The sequence below is a fragment of the Antennarius striatus genome, chromosome 8, assembly GCF_040054535.1.
Source record: "Antennarius striatus isolate MH-2024 chromosome 8, ASM4005453v1, whole genome shotgun sequence".
NCBI classification, from domain to species: Eukaryota; Metazoa; Chordata; class Actinopteri; order Lophiiformes; family Antennariidae; genus Antennarius; species Antennarius striatus.
The window spans coordinates 17,963,909-17,987,561 of record NC_090783.1 but is presented as its reverse complement, the minus strand read 5'-3'; the positions used below and the strand labels follow the sequence as shown (position 1 = coordinate 17,987,561).

Genomic DNA, 23,653 nt, shown 5'->3' with positions numbered 1-23,653 from the left:
CTCTCTGTGTCTCTGCAGCCTTTCTATCTTCCCCGGGAATTTCCCCATTAATTTGTCACTGTGGTGTACATACAGTATATCCTAAAGCTAATGAAAAAACGCAGTGGTAACTAGTAAAAAGGTCACGAAGAGACTTCAGTCCCTTTCCCTCGATGCTCCATGTCTTTTATCAGTACATTTTATGCCCAGGAATGTCTTTTCCTCAGTGACACTGTCTCTAGACCAAACAACATCGCTGGTCTCACCACAGTTTTGTACACCTTTCCTTTCATTTTAGCTGAAACTCTTCTATCACACATCACACCTGACACTTTTCTCATCCCATTCCATCCTGCCTGTACATGCTTCTTCACCCATTTCTACACTCTCCATTGCTCTGGACTGTTGACCCGAAGTACTTAAAATCCTCCACTTTATTGATCTCTTCTCCCTGTAACCTCACTCTTCCACTTGGGTCCCTCTCATTCACACACATGTACTCTGTCTTACTGCGTCTAACCTTCATTCCTTTCCTTTCCAGGACAAACCTCCACCTCTCTAGCTTCTCCTCCACATGTTCCCTGCTCTCACTTCAGATCACAATCTCATCTGCAAACATCATAGTCCATGGAGATTCCTGTCTAACCTTGTCTATCAGCCTGTCCATCACCATAGTGAACAAGAAGGGGCTCAGAGCTGATCCCTGATGCAGTCCCACCTCCACCTTGAACTCCTCTGTCACACCTACAGCACACCTCACCACTGTCTTACAGTCCTCATACATGTCTTGCACCTCTCTAACATACTTCTCTGCCACTCCAGACTTCCTCATACAATACCACAGTTCCTCTCTGAGCACCCTGTCATAAGCTTTTACCAGATCTAAATATAATTTTAACACCTCTTCAATCTTCAAAAAGGGCCTTGTAGAGACTTTATTTCCAGTGCACTCTGAAGAATTTTAATGTGGACAAAACGTTGATGGTTGTATTTCATAAATCTTTTGTTGAGTCCATTTTAACCTTTGGTTTTATAGGGGTGGCAGTGCCTCATTGGTAGAGCGGGTTGTCCAATGATCACAAGGTCGGCGACTCAATTCCCGCCCAGCCACCCGGAGTGTGAGCTGATATGGGAGGTGTCAGCTCACCTTGAGTGGAGGCACCCTTGAGCAAGGCGTGGTCCCCCTTTACAAGTTGCTAAATAGGGCGCACCAAGAAGGAGCTGCCCGCCACTTTACCTCCCATTGCATGCCTACAGCTGTGTGTTCAGGACCTGTACATACTAGTATACTGTATATGCATGTGATTGATTACTAGAGAGTGCTAATGTCTCTTTGGGGATCATAGTCAGTACAGTAGTCCTTCGTTTATTCGCAGTTAATGCGTTCCAGGACCAACCGTGAAAAATGAAATTCCGCGATATCGTGAAGCCATACATCTTGAAGCGCAAATAAGCGAGAAAGTACTTTATATAAAATGAAATCAATTTTAAAAAGTATCTATTGGTTTGGGAACTTCACTGTGCAGAGGAAAAATTGTCTGTCTGAAACTGTCAAAATGGGCAGGAAGATAATCAGCATTCCGCAGCCCTCTCTGACAAATATTTATAACAAGCGGATACTGCAAAATGCACAGTCAATCCTGTCAAACCCTGACCACCCACTCCCCCATGAATTGCATGTTTTTCTATCAGGCTATTCTAATTTGCATTGAAGTTATAGACAGACTGCATTTTATTTATATTAAGACATGCCATTATTTATTTATTCGGGTACAGTTTAGTCAGCAGCACGGTGGTGCAGTGAAAATGGATGGATGGATGGACATTTTACTCATTTTTTGCTTTTTTTGTTAACTATGATGCTGAGGATACGCCTTATGCGAACATGTGCACACACACACACACGCACACGCACGGACGCACGCACGCACACACACACACACACACACGCCTGACTGAAGCAAACTAACTTGTTAGCCAAATACTAGCTGACATCAACAGCTTGTGAGGAACTTTCAGTGTGTAGCTCTGAACCAGGACATTTCCAAACACTGCTGCCTTAGCCTGAACACAAACTCCACCTCTGGGATGACCACACCCCCATCTTGGGAGAAGACACGTCAATCAATCAGTATGGCTCAGGATACGTCAATCACTCTCTCAATCACTCCCGTTTTAACATCAAGACGGAATGGTTAGGGAGGACCGCTATGTATATGTAGAGGCCTGAAAAACAGTGTTTTACATAATAGGACCCCTTTAAGATCTGCAACATTAAATGTGGTTTATACCGGACCAAGACCACCCATCCAGTATGTTCCATCAAATGCTAAAAAAACCTGGCAGAAATGTATTTTCATAGGGCGTAAATTACAGTTAGAGCAGTGGTTCTTAACCTTGTTGGAGGTGCCGAACCCTGCCGGTTTCATATGCTCACTCACCAAACACTTCTTTCGTAAAAAAAAATAAAAAATTCAAATATAAGACATAAGTATATGTTTTACTGGTGTATTTAATTAACTGTGTATTAATGTCACCTTTTTCAAAGAACAAAACCAAGACAGTGCATGAACTCACATGAAGTGACCTACCTGCAAATCAGTGTGAATTCTGCTGTTGTTATTGAGAGACCAATTCAGATATGCGTGACTTCACCTTGGCAAGTGCTACACTTATGTCATTTTCACAGGAAATCTGTTTCTGTTGTTTTCCATGCAGCTCAAGGAAGTGTTCCTTTACTTTTGCCAGTGCGAGACTAGAGTTGCTCAACTAGACATTGCTAATCATGCAGAACACTGACTCCCATCACTTTCCATTATACAGTACATGTAAATTCACATTGCATATATTCTTCCAACCACTTTCTTTTTTTGCTCAACATAGTTACTATGAATTAAAATATTTAGAAAGCAATCAGAGACCGACTCACCGAACCCCTAGGGTTCGATCGAACCCAGGTTAAGAACCAATAAGTTAGAGGGCTAGGAATTGATCTGTTTTGATACAGTAAAAAGGATCACTGTGATTTAGCAATGGTCCAGCAAGTACTGCCGGGGATGTAGGCCAGTGGTTGAGTGCATACTGCACATGTATGCTGCCCCAGGTTCAATCCCTGGTATTTGCAGTCCTACAGGGGCACAAGCCAGTGTCAACTATTGGCTGATCCCAAGCCTGGATAAATACAGGGAGAAGTTCACATTCTACCAAATACTGTTGGTAATTTGTCCAAATTTTTCTTCAAAGATTAGTTACCAATGACTCTAAAGTGCAGTATATGTCTTGTAAATAGAAATTTTAAAAAATTTAACCAGAGAGGACCCAAGGTGACACCGGAGTCACACACTTTGAATGTCCGTCTCTTCTTTATAAAGCTTTATGTCTGATTTTAACTCGTTAAGTCCCTAAGTGACGTACACTCAACATCCTGGTATCATGACCGTGTGACAGTCATGTGTCTGTGACAGAAAGTGATCTCCCCAAAATAGTAATAAAATGATAATAAAACTAAGTTTTATTGTTCTGAAAAAAACTTCAGAAATGTGTTCTATTTGGTCCACTTGGTCTGTGGTATAACCCACATAATTTTCCTGTACGGATAAATGTGTGTGGGTTCTCTAGGGTTAAACTGCTCAGGATACGCCAACCAAAATGCCAACCAGGGCGGCAGTGGCTCAGCAGTAGAGCAGGTCGTCCAATGTTCACAAGATCTGTGGTTAGATTCCCGCTCCCACCCAGCCACTCAGAGTGTGAGCTGACAGTGGGAGGTGTCAGCTCACCTCAAGAGCACTGCCGAGGCGCCCTTGACTAACACTAGAGTGTGCTCTTAATTTCCCCCAGGGGTTCAGTACATTATATAAATATATCATACCAAAAGTTTAATTAAAGTTTATTTCTATTCAAAACAAAAAAAAAAGTTAGCTACAGCACTCTTTTAACCCTTTGCAACTAAGACCAATTGGACAATGGTTGAACATTTTCCAGTAAGGAAGACTGTAAAGAGCGCTTTCAGCAGAAGTTCAATTGTATTCTCGGAACAAGGAGTGACAGAAAAAGTCAATAGGAATATTCTAATTATGTGAAGAATTTAGCAACTGACAGCTGAACATACCTCTTACAGGAATCTCAAAGGCATGAGTTAAGAACAAAGTAAGATGGTTTAAAGATGTTTATCATTTCAAGGATGGTGTCAGTATCAAGGGACTCAAAGATATTAGGTTAAGAACAAAGTAAGATGGTTTAAAAATGTTTATCATTTCAAGGATGTTGTCAGTATCGAGGGACTCAAAGGTATTAGGTCTGAGGTATGATGTTGACAAAAAAGATGAAAAAGATATTCATGATGCTCAGGGGCAGAGACCTGTAAGACCTATAAGACTAGCAAGACAAGCTAAAGACGCTAATGTGCACTGTCACAAAGATTTCCTCTTTTCTTTCAGCCCTTCCACAAACTCTTTTTAATATACTGTCAGTTATCTAAGCACTTTTCTGCTTAAAGAGTGATTTTGTCAAGAATCTGAGTGCAGGTGGCTCAATGGTACAGCAGACGTCTTGAAGGCCAGACATAGCCCACCCAACGGCGGTTCGATTCCCACTCCCGCCAGGACATCCTCCTGAGTGTGAGCTGACAGTGGGAGGTGTCAGCTCACATCCTAGCCACTGCCGAGGCCCTTGAGCAAGGCGCCGTCCCACCTACAAGCTGCTCGTTTGGTGCGTGATCCCTCATTCGTGACCTGTCACTGCCTCCCCCTACTTTTTGATGTTACTAATTGCAGGCCTACAGGCCCCTAGTGTGTTGTGTTTCAGGGGCCTGTATGCAACAATGTATGCATGATCTGACACATCCTGTATACGCATGTAACTGTAGTGTGGAGTTAGAAAGACAATTTCCCCTTAGGAGACAATAAAGTGGACTTTCTTCTTCTTCAAAGACAGTAGTAAATATGGCAAAGCAGCAGAGTAATGGCTTCAAAATGAGAATGCATGCAGGGTTTTGTAGACTGTTATGTGCATTATTATGGACAACAGCTGTAAACATAATCAGTTTGTGTTGAAATACACTGATTGTGTACTGCATTGTATGCTATGTTAAAAATTGTCTTAGGGAAAAAAACCTTTCATTCCTCAAAATGTCTTTATAAAATATGTAGGCACCTGTTTCCAGCCTTGAATATGCATAAAGATACATCTATGGATTTGCCAAAATACACTATCAGTGATGTTTCCTCAGATCATTGGTTGTTTTGGGTATCACAACATCAGACAACTCCCTCAGGCAACCCAGCATGGATTGATCAGAACCTGACTTGTAGCTCATCTTTTAGTCAAGATTTACCTTGAGGCTCTTCCCATACTTTCTGTGGTGTACTTGATTGCTCTCAACTTTGTAGCCTCTGTGATGCCATAATAGGGTGTAGATCTTGTAAGGAGTGGGAAGCAAGGCATCAAAATCTCACCTCTCTAAGCCCCCCTGTGAGCTCTTCGGCCTCTCCTCATGCATTCCTCTTTGAGTTTGTGGTGTGTATATACAGTATATTTCATTAGAACCCCTTACTGCTGCATGTGGTGTTACTAAGGAATTTTCAAATGACATGTACCTTTTCCTCAAAACAATAAAATGTTGCCATTACCGCGGTTACAACAATTTGCGTTTCAGTCATACCCCCAGCCAAATCTTTGTGCCAAATAAATTTTATCATTATTTTCAATTTTTCCCCTTGTTTGTAAAGTAATTCAGCCAGTGAGGAAATGCATTCATAACCCCAAACAACTACATACCTATCAATCATTGTATGTAGGGTTTGGTATTATCAGCAGGCCCAATCAGGCATGCAGTCCTCGAGAACTTGTTCTGCAGGAAGTGACACACTGAACAGTAAAAGACTTTGTCATTTAATTCCGGTCAACACATATTTTATTATTTGTTCTTGAGCGATATTGGGTTCAGTTTCAAAAACAATTCACACCCTAAACGAAGAAGCAGTGAAATTGATGTCAGCCAACTATTGAAAAATGGTACTGTAAACAACAGACACCCCCCCACCAAAAAAGTGAAATCTTTGACACTGTGCAAGAGCCATATCTGTATATCTAGACAACAACTGCGTTCTTGCGTGTGTGCAAGCATGGGTGCGTGTTGTGCCTTCCCAAATATAGAAAAAGAAGGTTAAAGGTATTTAAGATCAAGACAATGGCAGTTATGGTGATATGGAGGATAGCATAATAATACTTTACTACATCCAATTAAAAAAGGTCTAGCTCAAATCCACCTGGGAATCTCAGACTACTCTATGTGGAATAGAAAAACATACAGCGTAGGTGAATGGGTGTACAGTACCTCAAATCAAAATGAAAGCTCAAGGGTATAATCTTTTGAAAATGCTGCATTGGTGTGTGAATGGCCAAAATGCAACTCCTCTGTAAATGATCACAACACATCCCCAGGTCAATCAATCTATTAATCAACTTTTATTAATAAACTGCTTAATAGCATCAGAAATTTCAAAACACTTTCACAGACAGAAAAACCCAAAAGAACCCTCCAGAGCAAGCATTAGCAACAGCAGCAGGGAAAAACTCCCTTACTGGGGAAGAAACTCTAGGCAGGACCCAGACTCTGAAGGGCAGCCATCCACCTTGACAGGTTGGGTGGGAGGGAAATACAATGGGATGGGCACAGGGTAAGTGAAAGAGAGAGAGACAGGGAGAGAGTTGCAGACAGCCCAGAGTTGCTATCCAAAGCTGAAATCCAGCTGTGAAGTGGGAGCAGGATTTTGACACTTTGAGATGTTTTGTCTCTATTATTGTTCGCCACTTGTCAAGTAGAACCACACTGACAGCGGCAGTATCTTGCAAGCATGAGAAGGGTCAATGTAGTATGAGCAATAAAAGCAAAGAAAGAGAAATAACAAAAGCACTTCAAGTAATTAATGTAACTCCCTTTAATGGGAGAGCCGGAGGGGAAAAAAAAAAAACTAGGCTTAGGCTATAACTTCTGCCTCCTCTTCGACTCTTGCAGACCTGATTGGTTACCCAAAATCCTACATCATCATAATGAAGAGCCCTGTGAAGGTGACACAGTTCTATGAAATCTTCAATGTAAGATGGAGCCTCACAGTGAAGACCTTTATTCTATATTTTATCGGTAGCCAATGTAAGGATACGAGGAAAGGAGAGATGTGCTCAAGTCGTGAATATCTATTACAGTTGAAACCTTAGTTGCATATACGGACAGGACAAGAACAAAAATGCATTTTTTGACTGTCTGGTATTCTTAGTACTGCAAATTCTGTTTATTTATGAATGTGCTTCCAGTGTAGATTGTCTCAACCACAGTGGGATCATATTTTTTTGGAGATGATTTAAAACAGTTATACTGCCAAATATTTCCCTGACATACAAACTAAAGTGTCTGTACATACTCTTGTATATCTAAGTGAAAAGCATAACTTCTTTTTCAAAATGCAGTAAAATTTTACCATGTAAATCAGTCCTAAATTGGGTTACTTGTGTATTGGCTCTGTTCAACAATGATGAAGTGTCAGGTGTTCCAGGGTTAACCAGCCTCTCACTTAATGCCACGTGATTGGCTCCAGTGCCCTCATGCCCTGCACAGCATAACGTAGATTATTCCTCCCGGTTAATTTCCTCTTTCACTTGAATCACTGAGTGCTATACTAAATCAAAACCTAGTTGTTGTTTTTTTAAAGGAAGGATGGATAAAGCACACAGATTTCCAGCTGCTTAGACACTAGTGAATGATTATTGAAATGTAAGAACACTATGAACATCAGACTCTCTTTGGTCCAGTTAAGCAAATAAATCATGCTGGTTTTTGCTTTGATTATGATAATGGAAGTGACTCTACAATATTGAGTATAAAATCTACAATACTGATCAGGAAAAAAAAGTTCAACCCGCAGAAGGCAGAAAGCAAGTATGCTTTTGTGTGAGAAAGCAGCTAGGCAATTTCTTTAATTTACCAGCAACCTGGATGGAGGGGAATATATCAATGAGACATTGAACCTGTAGCCAAACCATGAAGCTGCAGACATGTCAGTTGTTGTTTGAATTGATTATTCACACATGAATTCATCATTTCAATAACTGTGAAAAACATGAAAATATGTTCCAGGACCAGGAACTTCCTTGGAGAACATGCGTCAATGTGTAGTCAACAACATTCCCAGATTCATTTGAAGATTTGTCACGAAGCATGTGCCAAAAGTTGAAGATGCCAGAAACTGACAGGTTTTCCAATAAATGTCACAATCTTGTCTGTTAGAAAAATGTACTTTAGCATGTAATAATCTTAAAAATATAAATAACCAATAAACTGATTTTATTTAAACACAAAATTTTGTTTAAAAAAACTAAACATATCTAAATTTTAAATTTAACAGAAGCCTTTTGAGTACATTTAAAATCCACAATTTTTGCCATACTGCTTTGTGAAGCTTATGAATCAAAGAAAAGTAATGACAAAGGATGAATGAAATTTGCTATCAGGTAGGACTGACCCAAACTTAAGAACCATGAACAGTGCTTTGCACAAATTCTACAATTAGGCTTTTATTATTTCAGAGCTTTGGTCAGGATCACAGTGTAACGTACAAAAATTACTGTCAGATAAAGGAAGAGTGAGTCAGGTAGATAAGACTAAAATATTTAATTGAGGTGTGGATCTTTTGTAATCTTCAACAAGGAATTTACAGAAAGTCAAGGTGAGGCTGCTGAAGAGTTTATATTTCCGTCATGACACTGTCACTCTCTTTCTGTCAACACCCTAGAAATACACCCCAGACAAACGTTCTGGGCATACACCCAGCAAAGATGTCATTCATATTTAAGTTTTCTTGCAGACAATAACGCTAGTACTTGAATGCAGGAGTCAGAAAGTAGGAGCGGTTCACTGAACAATACCAAGGAGAGACAGTTTAACCCTTTAAGACATTAAATAAATCACTTTACCTTTTTCAAAATTTAATTTAAGGACACCCCTGATGGATGGACGGATGATGGATGGATGGACACCCCTGATTATGGACACCCCTGATAATGAGATGGTCCAACTCAAGAAATGAGGACTTTTCTCTATTTTTCAGGCAGTTTAATATGAATCTTTGAGGGCAAACCAATAAGCCATTATTAAAACTATTATCTTACTGTTTACATGTTAAGTTCCTGAGATAAAATCTGCATGAAAATCTTGTCTTCTTCGTGGATTGTGTAAACTCCCAAATACACTTCCTTTCTTCTCCGAAAATAATATTTTTTGATCATGAATTTCCTGCACATTTCAAAATACACCAGTATAAATAATTTATGTCGAATCCACACAGATTAAATGGCCTTCCTTCCCTATTTTTGTAAGTGTTTCACATTCCTTCTGTGAACATGTATAAAGGCATCAATTTAAATGAATTTCTAAGTTTCACAATTTGATGAAGATGTCTTAGCACACACTATTAACAATTTCTTTGGATGAAACCAAGATTTGCAACAAAATTTATTTTAGGGTAGAACACTTCTAGGTTAAAGAATTCCTAATCGGCATGGTTCAACACTTGACTTTTAACATTTTTCATTCACTTCACTTTGTACATGTGTATTTCTAGAATCATTTACTAAACTCTCATTGATTGTGGAAGCATGTTTTCTGAAGAACATTTGACAATAAACTTTGAATAGAATCCAGGGTGTTACCAAGGCCACAGCCCAAGCTTGGACTCAGAAGGATACTTAGAAGTATTTCTGATGCTTTTATTGGTTTTATTGGTTTTATTAATTGTCAAATTGGAATGTTTTCTCTACATTTGACACATCCCTTAGGAGCAGTGGCCAGCCCGTATGACACCTAGTGACTCTTCCTTCACAAGAAAACTTGTTTTTGTGCTTCTTTTGGTATCAGGATTATCTTGAACCAAAATGTGGGTAGTTTGGACAAGATTAAAAGGTTAAAGGAGGTTTAAGTTAAAAGTTAAAGGTTTATTAAGAAACTGGGTCTATATGGCTACAGTACTGTATATCATAAGATTATATTATAAGATTCTTTTTTTTTACAAAGTTACTTTATGAATCTATTATTTGGTATTCCACTTTGTGACTCTAAATGGTGAACCTCTGTACACAATTTAAGCTCCTGCTGCAATCAGTGATGTTATCAAGCCAACTGAAGGACCTGATCCACTTCACAGATCCTCCAATATGTGTAAATAGATTTGAGGCCCACCAGTAAAGTGTACAAGGATGTGTCACTGGGTTTCTATTCTTGGAACGAGTTACTTCTTCTCTTTTTGCTTTTTCCTCATCCCTCCCGCATGCTGAGTTATATGCTGTAATGAGTAAGAGGAAGAGGCAGAAATGGAACTGAAAAAATATGTTGAAGAACCACATCTCAGCCTCCAGGTGAAAAATCACAGTTCTGTGACATGATTTGTTCTCAGTTACACAAAGCATGCCTATGCAGCATATATTAAAGTATTTTCTATTTTTCCTTTATCAGATTTAGTTTCAATATTTATCTGCTTTTATTAATTAGACAAACTGTATTGTTTGTGTCAGAAAAACAACTTGGGAATAAAGCCTTAATTTTAAAAACTCACATTGAAACAGTGAGATACTTAACACACCCATTTCCAAATAACATATCACATGTAAATTTCTCCACACCTGGATTTTTCTCTGAAGGTCCATGAGTTTTTAAGGTCACTTAACTGCATGTTTGAAATAAGTGGTGGCAAACAGAACTGAAAGCCTGCCAATGCTAATCAACATGACGTTTCTTCTGCCTGTATTTTGTGTTGAGCTGTGCATGGCCAGGAAGGGCACAGCTCAACCCCTCCCATCATCCAAGTTGCCAAATATTCTGTGTCCCTCCCCTGAGACACTGTTACCTGACAACCAATCACAGGTCAACATATTCAGACGATGGCTTATAAGCCAAAGCACAAGTGAGGCTGCACAGTTTTAAAAACATTCTTTTCATTGTCACTGTACTTCTGCTCTTGTCACTGAGCTAATTTTATTTTTTTTATTATTAGTTAGTCTTTTTTTTATTTTTGTTTCTTGTTTTTATTTTCTCGAGTGCATTCAATGAGGGCTTTTTGCATATGAGAATTTTTGTTTTGGATTTTTTTGTTTTTCTTTTTGCTGTTTCTTGCACACATCTGCCAGCATGATTCTCCTGACAGCTGCCCTGATAATTTTGGGTAAGTACTGAGTTTTGGCTTTTACATAGATTACATATAAAAATCCATCTATTCAGCAGTCCAGTTAAGGATCCTTGTTAGCAGTGTAGGGATCTGAAGATAATATTTCAACGGATAATGTTGAAATATATATCATAGCTTTATTGTCATGCTTGATGTTCTGTTTGGGTAAAACTGCCAACTCAGTTATTCAGTGCCATGTGGCACAAGACTGTAGAGCTGGGTTAATCTTTCTTTATTTTATAACTTATTTTGCTTAACTTATTTAAGCAATTGTATGTTAGTGTGGTGCAGTGGGTAGCGCTGTCACATCACAACACGGCAGGTCCGGGTTCGAGTCTCGCTCTGTGCGGAGTTTGCATGCTCTCCCCGTGCTTGCATGGGTTCTCTCCGGGTTCTCCGGCTTCCTCCCACCTCCAAAAGCATGCGCTTCAGGTAGATTGGCCGATCTCAAATTGCCCGTAGGAGTGACTGTGTGTGTGTGGTTGTATGTCTTTGTGTGTGGCTCTGCGGCGCACTGGCGTCATGCCCAGAATGTCCCCTGCCTTACACCCTATGCCAGCTGGGATAGGCTCCAGCTCCCCACGAACCGCTACAGCGGATACAGCAGCAAAAAATGGATGGATGGATATTAGTGTATCTGCATATATCTCTGAGTAACCCATCTTATGGAAATGCTCATGTGTCGGGTAAAATAACAGATCTGTGATTGTCTCAAAATAAAAAGTTAGTAGTTTAGCCCTCATCCCCAAAAATTTGAACAATGGTACCCCTCTTCTTTACAGACACGCCTATTGTCCCATAAAGTGTAAATGCATTGTTTTTCAATTCTAAAAATGCTGCATTTCAATATGTATGGCCTACTTGGGTTCATAATACCAATGCCAATTGCATAATAATTTTTATAACTACAATGCTAAGACTTTTGCAGATTCATTATGCCAGGCAAATGATGATGTTCATTCCTAAAGTAACTCTGTAATTGTCATGAAACCTGTTCTCATTATATATACTGTATTATATATAATATGCAGTGCATCCATCAGTGTTGTAGACTGTAAAGATATTAATGCATATGATGGAGAGTAACAATTGTTTAATAATTGGTGAAGTACATATATAGTTTTTGAAAAGACTTGTTCATATGAACTATACCGCATGTTGACTGCAAAAGAGAAATTCAGGGCCATAACCCAAGTAAAACTCTGAACCCTGCTTAAATGGCTGTAGTTTCCCCATTTAATGGAGTACATAGTCATAATACAATATATATAGAAAACATTTATTCTTCTATATGAAATGGGTTGTTTTTTTTTGTTGTTTTTTTTAAAAAGGTGTTCAACTCGCAAAACTCTGGGGCAATATAATGCAGCAAGTGCAAATCTTGAATAGAAGGCCATATATTCCATAAATTTAGTGTTTTGGGAGCAATTGTTAAGGTGTAAGACAATCTATTACAGAAAATATTAGAATGGTTCACAAGTCTTTACACTTTTTAAAGTTTCTTTGTTTGTTTGTTTAAAGTTTGATATTCAGTTACATATTTACTGATGCTCGAAAAGCCAGAACCTATTCTCTCACCCAATACAAGGTGGGGATAGGCAATACTAAAACTTCAGGTATGCTTTTTCCTTTGCCCTAATTATCACTTTCTATTTTACAGCCTTTTCAGATTCCGTCTCCTGCATTCTGTTTGAGGCCCCTTTTAATATGGGAGGAGTCAAAGGAGAAGTGCAGTTTAACTCTACCAACCAGTCAGCCACCATCATGGTTTCTGGTGCTGGATCATGTAGCTCAGTTAACTTGTCCATTAGTGAGTTCCCTGTCAAGTATGGCCATTTTGCTCAGCCTTGTACTGAGGCAAATATTGGTTCCAGCATTTTCACCTTCATGGCTGACCCAACATCAAATTCCACTGTCAGTGTGTCAGGCCTATTTGCTGACAGGTCAAACCTTGACGATTATTCACTAACTTTGTATACATGCAACGGCAATAGAGTATGCACAGTAATAAGCCAATCTCAAACAATCTTTACCTCTCAGGCTAGGTTCACTGGCCCTATTGCAGGTAATCTTTACATTCGTCGTAATGAAAATCAGCCCAACCACCGAATTCTAGTAGACCTAATTACAATTGGTCAGGTTAATGCTGTACAATCCAATACCACCCTCTATGGATCTACAAGCACCTTTCCAAGTTGTAGTATGCTTCTGAACAACTTGGATGCCTCACTTTTGACTAACCTGAGTGTTGTGAAAGTTGGAATCCCATCAATGCCTGCGAAATCTCGTGTTGACCTCAACAACTTCGACACAAGCACCACTTTTCTTCTAATTAAAATGGGGCCAAGCTACAATTGTGCTCGTATTTACAATGTGCCAGAGAAACAAGTTAGCGCTGTCATGAACATGAGAGGGATCAGGGGATACATCAGCTTCCGTCAGGCCTCCCCATTCAGTGTGACAGAGATGTGGGTGAACCTGACTAACTTACGGAGTAGAGTGAGCACTTACCATGTTCACCTTTTTCCTATCCTCTCAATTAGTTCATCTCAATCAAGCTTATGTTCCAATGATAATGTTGGTGGCCACTGGAATCCATTTGGACTGGACATAAATGACCCAACATACCCAAGTGGGCCTGGTTCAACACATGACAATTACGAGGTTGGTGACATCAGCACTAAGCATATGTCACTTGCAGGTCAAAATGAGGTCAGCATGACTTTTAAGGATTTCAACCTACCTCTCTTTGGAAATCACAGCATTGTAGGTCGCTCAATTGTAATTCACAGATCAACAGATGGGTCCAGGTATCTCTGTGCCAGCATCAGCTATCCTGGTGAAGTGGTTGTTGGCAGGGCCAGACTTCAAGGCCTTATAATTGGTGATATATATTTCACCCAGCTACAGAACAACCCTCTGTCTGATGTATCCATCTTTATGGATTTGGCATATTCAAATGCCACAATGGCATCAACGACAAACCACAACTATCATATTCACAACTATCCCATTGGATCAGAGAATGATAATGATGAAAACCGCTGCAGTACAACAGGCCCACATTGGAACCCATTTAACGTTAACACAACAGATATAAGCTATAGCATGTACTGTAGCAGCTCTCTTCCTATAGCTTGTGAGGTGGGGGACCTCTCCAATAAGCTTGGCCCTGTTAACTTTGGTCCCAATGTGGGTAGTGTGGAAGCAAAATACTTCTTCACTGATGTAACTTCCCATTTGCTTGCATCAGGCATTATTGGCCGTTCAATTGTGTTCCATGAAGAAGAAAGGGGACCAACCAGAATTGCTTGTGCCAACATCACAAAAGTGCGGGTCCCTAGAGCCAATTTAGGTCCCTGGAAAGGTCCCGGGATGATCACAGGACAGATATATTTCAGCCAAGCTGTCCCACAAGGCCCCACGACAATCAATGTGTCCCTAATGAATCTGAACTTTTCAGCTGGGGGTTACCATGTTCATGTCCTGCCCATCATACCTGGCAGTGCAGATCCCTGCTCTAATGCAAATATCCTGGGCCACTACAACCCTTTCAATTTCAACATATCAGAGAGTCCGGAACCTGGAGTTGGCACAGTGGACCAGTATGAGATTGGGGACCTCAGTGGGAAATTTGGGACTTTGAATGGCCTCGATGAGTCTCTGGCTGTGTTCATGGACCCTTACTTGCCATTAAGTGGACCTTACAGTGTAGTGGGAAGGTCAATAGTGGTTCACTACCCAAATGGATCAAGGTAAGAACACATATATTTCTTTTTGTAATGTGTTGATTAAAAGAAACCAACTATTAATCAGACCATAAACAGGATAAAATTGAAAGAGAGAAAAAAGATGTGTTGCACATAAGATCAACAGAGGTTACTATCCTGTGGTGAAGAAGAAATGCTGGGTACTATAAATAAGACACTCTAATCACTGAAACCTATCCAACACCATGAGGGCTTTTGTTCTTGTTGCAGAAAAGACATATTTACATTGTATGTACATCTTATATGATGTAGACCAGGGGTCGGCAACCCGTGGCTCTGGAACCTCATGTGGGTCCATGTGGCTTGGGAAAATAAAATATAAATATCCAATTGAAGTATATTTCATTTGTGTTCGTTCATTTTTCTATTGTAGTTGTAAACTGGAAGATTCTTCTGATCTTGAAACACTGTAATAACATGTCTGGAAAGAAGAAAAATGGACTGAATAAATACAAAAAAATAAATTAAAATGAAACTAGATATTAGTTTTCTTATTTTTTGTTGCTAAAAATATGCATCACACTTGCCGAAAGTCGATTGGAGCAGGAGTCCCATTAACGGAGTCAAATAGATATTTACGCAGATATTTTTCAAATTTTTATTTTTCAATGTTCAGTGTAGTAGTGCTCTTTTTTAAAAAAATAGAATTTATAAATTCAGGTCAAGGCTCCACTACACGCTCCGAAAGTCCAAAGGCAATATAAAGGTGACCTTATATATAATTTATTTGAAAGTGACCTTCAACTTGCCTTTTTTTTTATTATCATTTTTTATTATTATTTTACTGTTTAACTCTATGATTTGATTGCGTTCTGTCTTTTGTTTTTTGGATGTCTGTACATGTGCATGTTTTCCCTACAGATTGCAGTGTGCTAACATCATCAGTAACAAATCTTCAGAAGCTCATTTGATTACTGCCCAGGCTGTTTTCAGTGGTTCAGTAAATGGAACAGTCAAATTGGTAAGAGAAAAAGTTTCTATCATGAATTATACACATTTGTATAATTTGAAACATTTCTTTACGCCTGTTTTTTGTGTTAGTAGAGTATTCTGGAAAGTGAAGGTTCACTAAAAGTACACATGAGCTAAATTTCCCATCAAACAATGAAAATGTTCACCAGTGAAATCATCCTGCTTTCACTGAGCCTATAAGCTACCTAAACTTTATGGGAAACTTAAATTTATTTTAAGCGCACTATAACTCTTAACACACGTAGAGTGCTTAGCAGTTTCTGAACAACATTAATGTGTGGGTAGGTCTTTTTCACTCTAGATTTATTGTAACGTGTACCTAGATGCACATTTTTTTTCTTTATCAAGATAGTGTTACTAAACTTTGCCACCACGCAATTGCAACGTTATTTTATAATAATGCAAAGGGATCGACTCATTGACTCCTTGCCCATTTTACAAAAGTTGAAATTCACAATGGTTCTTTAGACTATGTCAATGTGTAGCTTATGGCATTGACATTGTAATTTTGAAATGGATGTCAAACCATTTCCTCAATCCATAATCATGTAAAAGACAATTATTTTTGGTCAATATTATGCAGTCCTTCACCAGAACCCAAATTATGGTATTTCCACAACAACAAGTCATGAAAATGAACATCAAATTGTCTTCTTTGATACCTACGGAAGACAGAACACTCTTTTAAACTAACTTAGTCTGGGACCAAGCTGCCATAAAAATATGTCAGAGTATTTCTGCTGTGCTGGACAGATAGTGAATTCATTATGTCTGTGGTGGGCTGTAAAAAGCAGCTAGTTTAAATGGAAGGAAATCATTGCTTAGTTTAGCATCAATCTGTTATGGATGGTGGAACCTACAGGCTCCATGAATGAGGAACCTCACAAAGGGAACAGCTGACTTTGTCAGCTGTCCTGAGGACAGCTCTTATTGAGGTGTGAACTACATTCATAGATAAAAGCATTAAAATATTTTAATATAGCAGTAGATGCATGTGCTACATTAATCAGGCTGATTAAATAGAGAGTCACATAGTGTGTAGTATCAACAAACTCCAACTGGTGATAAATTTGCCTCTACATTTCATTAAAGCCCCCTCTTCTCCTTTAACCAGTTATCCTGAAACTATTCATTGTCTTTCTCTTCCTTCTACAGAATCAGCAGATGTTTACTGATGGCAGTACCTGTGATGTCATCATTGAGATAAATCTGCAAACATTAGTGAGAGAAACTGTAAGTACACAGTATTCTATAATACACATGTACACAGGTCTGCAACCTTTACTTTTTCTCATGTCAATTACTATCGGTAAAATTTAATGTAGTTCCTCACAAAAAGACATAGAAAATTTTCAAGTAAGAGATGCATGATGTGTTTGAGATTTGACAGCCATTTATAATTAAGGTGGAGGGCTGATAATAATGTAAACATATTTGAAGCATCTGCTCATTGTCAACATATGCTAGGCCACATACAAAAAAGCAGTATGCACATTCTCAAACTTGTACTCTTCCCCTGTAGGAAATGACATTGTCGCTGTTAATTCAAAGTATGGGTCAGACGACCACTCAACAACAGTGCGGAAATCTGGGAAGCGTATATAACCCCTTCAACATGGCATCAATGGTGAGGAAAGAGTTTTCTTTGACTGCATGACAACTCTGTACTATCTTCAAAATCACGGGTCCCCAAACTTTATTGCTCCACTGACCGGTTTAACGTCAGACATCCCTTTCAAGGACCGGCCTTTAAGACGTGGTACATACATACAACACAATAAAATGATTTGACCAGCATAAAACTGTTTTTTTTTTTTTCTAAATAGAATAATAAACATGAATCCAAGGTGTATGAAACTTTATTAACAGTGTCCTTGTAACATCACAACATTTGTTCTTTGTTAATTTTGCTTGCTCGGGAGATTCACTATGCCGCTAATGCATGTGGTGTTACCAGCCGGCGCGGCCCCTTCAGAAGATTTGCATCAAGAGTGATTCATAGACAGATGTGGCACAGAGAATCTGGTATTATTCCAAAACAAGTATCATTCATAATCTGATATAAACAAAACAGAATAATTAAGTCATACTGTATATTCATTTTGTGTGACCGAGTACCAAGTGACCCACGGACCGGTACCGGTCCATTGCGCAGGGGTCGAGTAACCCTGTTCTACATTGTATGTTCTTAGGACTCAAGAAATTCATTGGTCAAGTGTGAAATACATTGGATGAGTGATTCCAGAGTTATGTGGAGGTCATAGAAATAGTTGTTAGTCTTCTAGTTTTGTGGTTAGATGTTACAAGGAGCCCAAGCACAAGATAGTACATTATTAATTATGCATAGACAAGGGAAAAATTCTTTGTAGAAGTACATAAAAGGAAACGTATTACATATGACTTTATTTTACTAATTACGAGACATGACCCTTATCTCGCAGTAAATTACCAGGTAATGTAAAGCCATCCTGTGACCCGCTGCGGCGGATATAGCGGTGGTAATCTGAAGATGACTGACTGACTGTACAGCCATCCATCCATTTTCTCAGGACTATTGCAATCGTCTTGTCTACAGCCTTGTCTACCCCAACAAATCACTCAGGGTGCTTTTACATCTTTACCTCTGCTGAATGAATTTTATCCTCAGGGGATATAAAGGCTAAGCCAAGCTTTAAGCCAGTTATTTTCTACTGCACTTATGTGAATGATGCGCTGATGCACTTGCTTGTAATCAAAAGTCCCACACGCCACTTTATTTTTGGTTACTCTGTTTTATTTTTAGTAAGTTTCTCAGTTAACCCGACCCATAGATAACATTGAGTAACAGAACATCAAGCGTTCAACAGTCACAAAACCTTTTATGCTTGTGAGCAGAAACCTGATCCAACCAACTTTGATTCCTACTTATACCTGAAGACCAGTTACCACGAGGAGACCCAATACAACTTTTACAGAGGGATAACCTGAATTGTCGACAGTCTCGATGTTCGCAAGTGTCCCCATGCACATAAATACAATATATTGTGCGCTCATTTCCTGCTCAGAAGTTTGCAGAAATGTGGATAAAAGTGGGATGAAACGTTGCAGAGGATGCTCAGCTAGGAAAGCCGAAAAGGCTACAAATAAAACCAACATCAGGGCAAACTGTTAACGTAGTCTATAGTCTGTTAACCTAGTCTATGGGCGGCAGTGGCTCAGTGGTAGAGTGGGCGGTAGAGAGGGTCGTCCAATGTTTCAAGATTGGTGATTCGATTCCTGCTCCCGCCCAAAAAATACACCCGGAGTGTGAGCTTACAGTGGGAGGTGTACTTCCGGGGTACTTCCGAGGAGCCCTTGAGCAAGGCGCTGTTCCCCTTACAAGCTGCTCATTTGGGCTCTCCACAAAGGGGCTGTCTGCCACTCTACCTCCCTGTGCATGCATACAGGCCCCCTTGTGTGTGTTTATGTGTTCAGGGCTGTATAGACTAATATATATGTGTATTAACATGTGTACTAATGAGTGTGTGCCACTAATTTCCCTGCGAGGGTTAATCCAGTATATATAAAAAAAATTGAACAAAAAAATTAAAATATATATTTGCCGAGGTATTTTCGCATGACATGTGAAATCTTAATCTGTGGTGTTACTGTAACGTTATATATAAATATATTACAGACAGTACGCATTAGACTAAATCCTGTTACTATGTTCGCGTGACTGGCCATTATCCCTGGTCTTGAAGCTTAATTAGTACATCATCCACATTGTAGCCAGCACAGAGAATTAAGTATTAAATATGAATGTTAGAATGTTTGGAATTTAGGATCATAGGGTCTACCATGTACGTATTAAAGAACTGTTGATTGCTTATGTTTTCGTGACAAAAAGCCACCAAACATCTGTTTTTAATCAAACACCTTGGTCAAGGGTCTGCTGGATCCCAGCTGGCTACGGGCGAAAGGCGGGGCACACCCTGGACGAGACGCCAGGTCATTGTAGGTCCCAGGAAATGTCATGATGGTCAAATTTGTAATGAACTTGATTTTTATTTCCTCATTCAGAGCCCTAGCTGTTCAGTGGAAAGTCAGCTGAGCTGTGTGCCGGGAGAGATATCTGCCAGACATGGCAACATCAGCCTGAATCAGAGAATGATCCTCACCGACAGCATCATTATCCTGAGTGGAGACAACACAAGTAATATACAGAGATTATATAAGAAATAATAAGAAAGAAAAACTAATAGAAATTTGAATAAAAGTTTTAATGTGAACCTTCTATAGGTTTTCTAAAGAAATTAACAAGGTAATAGTGGTAATATAAAAAAGACATGTAGGTCATGATGACCTGTGTTTGCAGTTGTTGGCAGGTCTCTACTATTGATGAATGGATCGACCGTCATTGACTGTGCTGACATCATGCCAGTATCCAGTTCAGCATCGCTGACTTTTCTCACGATGGATAACTTCAGCAGGTTAGTAAAATGAACAAACAAACAAACAAACAAACAACAACATCCGATGTGACTAATTTACTTGCATTCTTCTACAGCATGAACAGTCATACTTAAGACAGGATCCTTGCTAAAATAATTCACCCGCAGAACTTGTAATAGTTGTCCTGAAAGTTTGAGAACAAATTGCTGAAATTCTGCTCCTATAGATACTAGTAGTAGTCTAACTTCATAAACTGTAATAGGTATTTGTAGACATGCAGTATTTTCCCCCTGTAATTAGTAGGTTAGCAGAGGTCTCAAAGGTTTCACCGTTGTTTAGACAGTTGTCTAACAAACGTCAATGTCCATTTGTGCCCAGACCTGCTATTCGTAGTTATGTTGCTTCAAAAATGAGTGTGGATAAATCAAGAGTGACCATCCTTGCTGGATATCCAGTGTCTGCAGCTGGAGGAAGATGCCAAACAGTTAAATTCTTGGTAGCTGGTAAGTAAGAAAATATTTAAAGAATATTCTTACGAAGGATTTTGTAGTATCAAATACAAAAAAACCCCCAAACAAACAAGCAAATGTTAGTTAATTTCAGAGAAAGACCAAAATAAAACAACCATAAAAGCTGGCTAAGTAGGAGTTCTACTTTACACATAATGAGTATGTTATGGCCAGGATGAATTGGTGTCTGTATTCACAAGTACACGCAAGGGTGCATGAGCACACTGTACTTATCAATAAACTCTGAAGGCTTCAGGAACCCATCAAGCTATGTGTCAAGGCTTTGCCTGTCAGTACAGTGAACAACTGTGAGCTTTGAAAGTTTTTAGAAATCCTGAAACATTGCTCTGTAATCTGATTCCAGATTTCAGTGTCAATGTGTTTCATTGTCCATCCCTTCCTCTGTCCCAGGTGGTGCAGAGAGGAGTCTGTGTAAAGTTTTCACACAGTACAGGACAGAAAAGTATTTATAAACTCAAAATTCTCCCACAACGTGGAGCGCTTATTATTGCAGGACCTCCTCCAATATTATCATGCTAGTGTAAGAGAACAAAGTGGCATGCATAAAGTTTCTTGGACACTGTGCAGCTGAGCGTCTGAGATGATGATGACAGCATCTGTGAACAGAAATATTGAGTTTGTAAAATGATTACATTGTTTAAAGCAAATCCATTTGTAAAGGAATATGTACTTGAGAAATAATAGGAAGAAACAAATTGTATCATATGGAGTATAATCTATTTCTGAACCATCTAAAAAAACATTTTTTGATGTATCTCTGGCTTAATTATAAAAAAAGAAATCAAATAGCTGCCTTTAGCTGTAATTATAATTATAGTATTCATATTATGTATTTTATTTTACTTTATATGAATTATTATTGTAAACTTTTGGTGTAACAGAAGTTATATTGTATCTTTTTTCATTGTTTGTGACTTCTAGGAAATGTGAATGAAACTCTTCTGGCATCCATCGGATCTGAGGCCGGGAGCCCATTTGGAATGTCAGACGTATGTTCAAGTAAGTACACTTCATACTGTAACTATACCTTCTACTGGAGCAACCTTTTCATCGGCAGTTCTCTTTGGTACAGCAGTGAAAATCGTAAACACACTGTAGCGTTCCAAGTAATACAACTCATACTATGAGATTTAGGGGTTACTGCTGTCATTACAACATAATTGGGTATTAAATACATTATATTATTTTATCTTGTATTAAAGATCACACTAGTTGTAATGTCTATGTTTTATTCATTAATGGTCTTCTTCAGCACATATTTATTTCATATGTGTATTTCATAAGCAATATAAAGTATCTTTATTTTCATTTCATAAAATCTGGAGGGCATATATAGTATTTGACAATGTATAATAATTTAATAATATAATAAGATAAGAAAAATAAGATAATAACAAAAAATAATAGAAATACAGAAATAGATTAATTGTATTGTATAGTACTGTGCATAAAGTACAGAGAATAACAAACCAATAATGGAATTTTCATTCTGATCTGCAGGTGGAATTGCCGGTGTTCAGCAGGTATCAGGATCTCTTCTTCTTGGCCTGTTTGCTCTCTCTTTCCTGCTGCCAATGACAGCTGGATTATAGCTCGGAGATATGGCTGTACTATGCATCACTTGTAGAGTTACATGGATCTTCATACTGTAAAGTTGTCAATATGTTTATGAAATGTAGCCTGCCAAGTGATACAGCAACCAGCTAATAAACTATTAACCAAATAATTATTGTCTGTTTTCACAACTTCTGTCAATCTGTCATGTTCTGTCAGTCAATATAATTCATAATGTTGAATTTCACATTTTAAAAGCCATTCAGGGTAATTGTTTAGTTTAATCTCGACATGAATTTGTTTCTTTCCATGACAGGATTACATTTTATCAAATACGTGAGAGTTCAGAAAACTGGTCTTTTCTTGTTATCCATATATCCATCCCATCTTTGTGTAAATACATTGAAATGATTAATAAAATCCAGTAATGTTTGAATGTCTTGTGCCAGTTATCTTTATTGTTATTTGTTACATCCCGTGAGGCAGTGATGCATTGTAATTGTCAGTGTTTGTGTGTCCGTCCATCTGTCCGTCCGTATGTCCGCCCGTCCGTTCGTCCACCAAATATCTTCACAACCGTTGCAGATAGAAAGATGAAACAAAAAGCACATTACTTGGGCGGCAAAGGGGATGAAAATAAGATGACAACCTCGACCTTGAGAAATGTAGGTCAAGGTCAAATTTCTGTACACTCAGGAACCGGATATGATAGAAAGACGAGGGAGAAGGCCAGTGTGAGTAAGACCATAGATCAAAGCACTAGCTTTGATCTACGGTCTGAGATATTTTCTATCCTGAGATATCTGCAAAGATATAGAACTGGATAAGATAGAAACAAAAGGCGTTATATTCAGGGAGGCACAGGGATGAAAAGTAGATCACAACATTGACCTTGAAAAACTAGGTCAAGGTCACATTTTCACTTTCATACCTTTTTAGGTACACATCTCTGAAACCTCATGACAATTAGAGTGCATCAGTTACATGTTGGATCATGGGTCTTTTATTTAATTACCCTAACCTATGAAGGTAGATCAGGGTAAAATTTTGAGTTCAGGGGTGTCGCGGGATGTTGCAGTCTCTGAATGCCTAGCTCTACTGGCAGCTTGTCTAGCATGTACCCTACCTCTTGCCCAAAGTCAGCTTCCCTAACTTAAATTCAGATACAATTTCGATTGTCTCGTCGTAAGGAAGATGAATTCATTCGCGATTTCATTCATTCATC

The 23,653-nt window shown here is 38.8% G+C and overlaps 1 protein-coding gene across 1 annotated transcript; it reads left to right on the top strand.

Annotated features, from left to right (window-relative positions):
• Positions 1-10,992: 10,992 nt before the first annotated feature.
• Positions 10,993-22,855, top strand: cusr (Copper-only SOD repeat protein). Its single transcript, XM_068320551.1, has 10 exons — positions 10,993-11,186; positions 12,850-14,944; positions 15,821-15,920; positions 17,087-17,164; positions 17,454-17,558; positions 19,973-20,105; positions 20,268-20,382; positions 20,723-20,847; positions 21,796-21,873; positions 22,375-22,855. The coding sequence occupies exons 1-10, from the start codon at positions 11,153-11,155 to the stop codon at positions 22,464-22,466; spliced, it is 2,955 nt and encodes a 984-aa protein (XP_068176652.1). The 5' UTR covers positions 10,993-11,152; the 3' UTR covers positions 22,467-22,855.
• Positions 22,856-23,653: the final 798 nt, after the last annotated feature.

Excerpts from the sequence above, each read along its gene's own strand:
- cusr (XM_068320551.1), top strand. The coding sequence starts at position 11,153 with ATGATTCTCCTGACAGCTGCCCTGATAATTTTGG. Across the intron at positions 17,165-17,453 it reads AAACATTAGTGAGAGAAACT|GAAATGACATTGTCGCTGTT; the intron begins GTAAGTACACAG and ends CTTCCCCTGTAG. Across the intron at positions 20,383-20,722 it reads ACGATGGATAACTTCAGCAG|ACCTGCTATTCGTAGTTATG; the intron begins GTTAGTAAAATG and ends ATTTGTGCCCAG.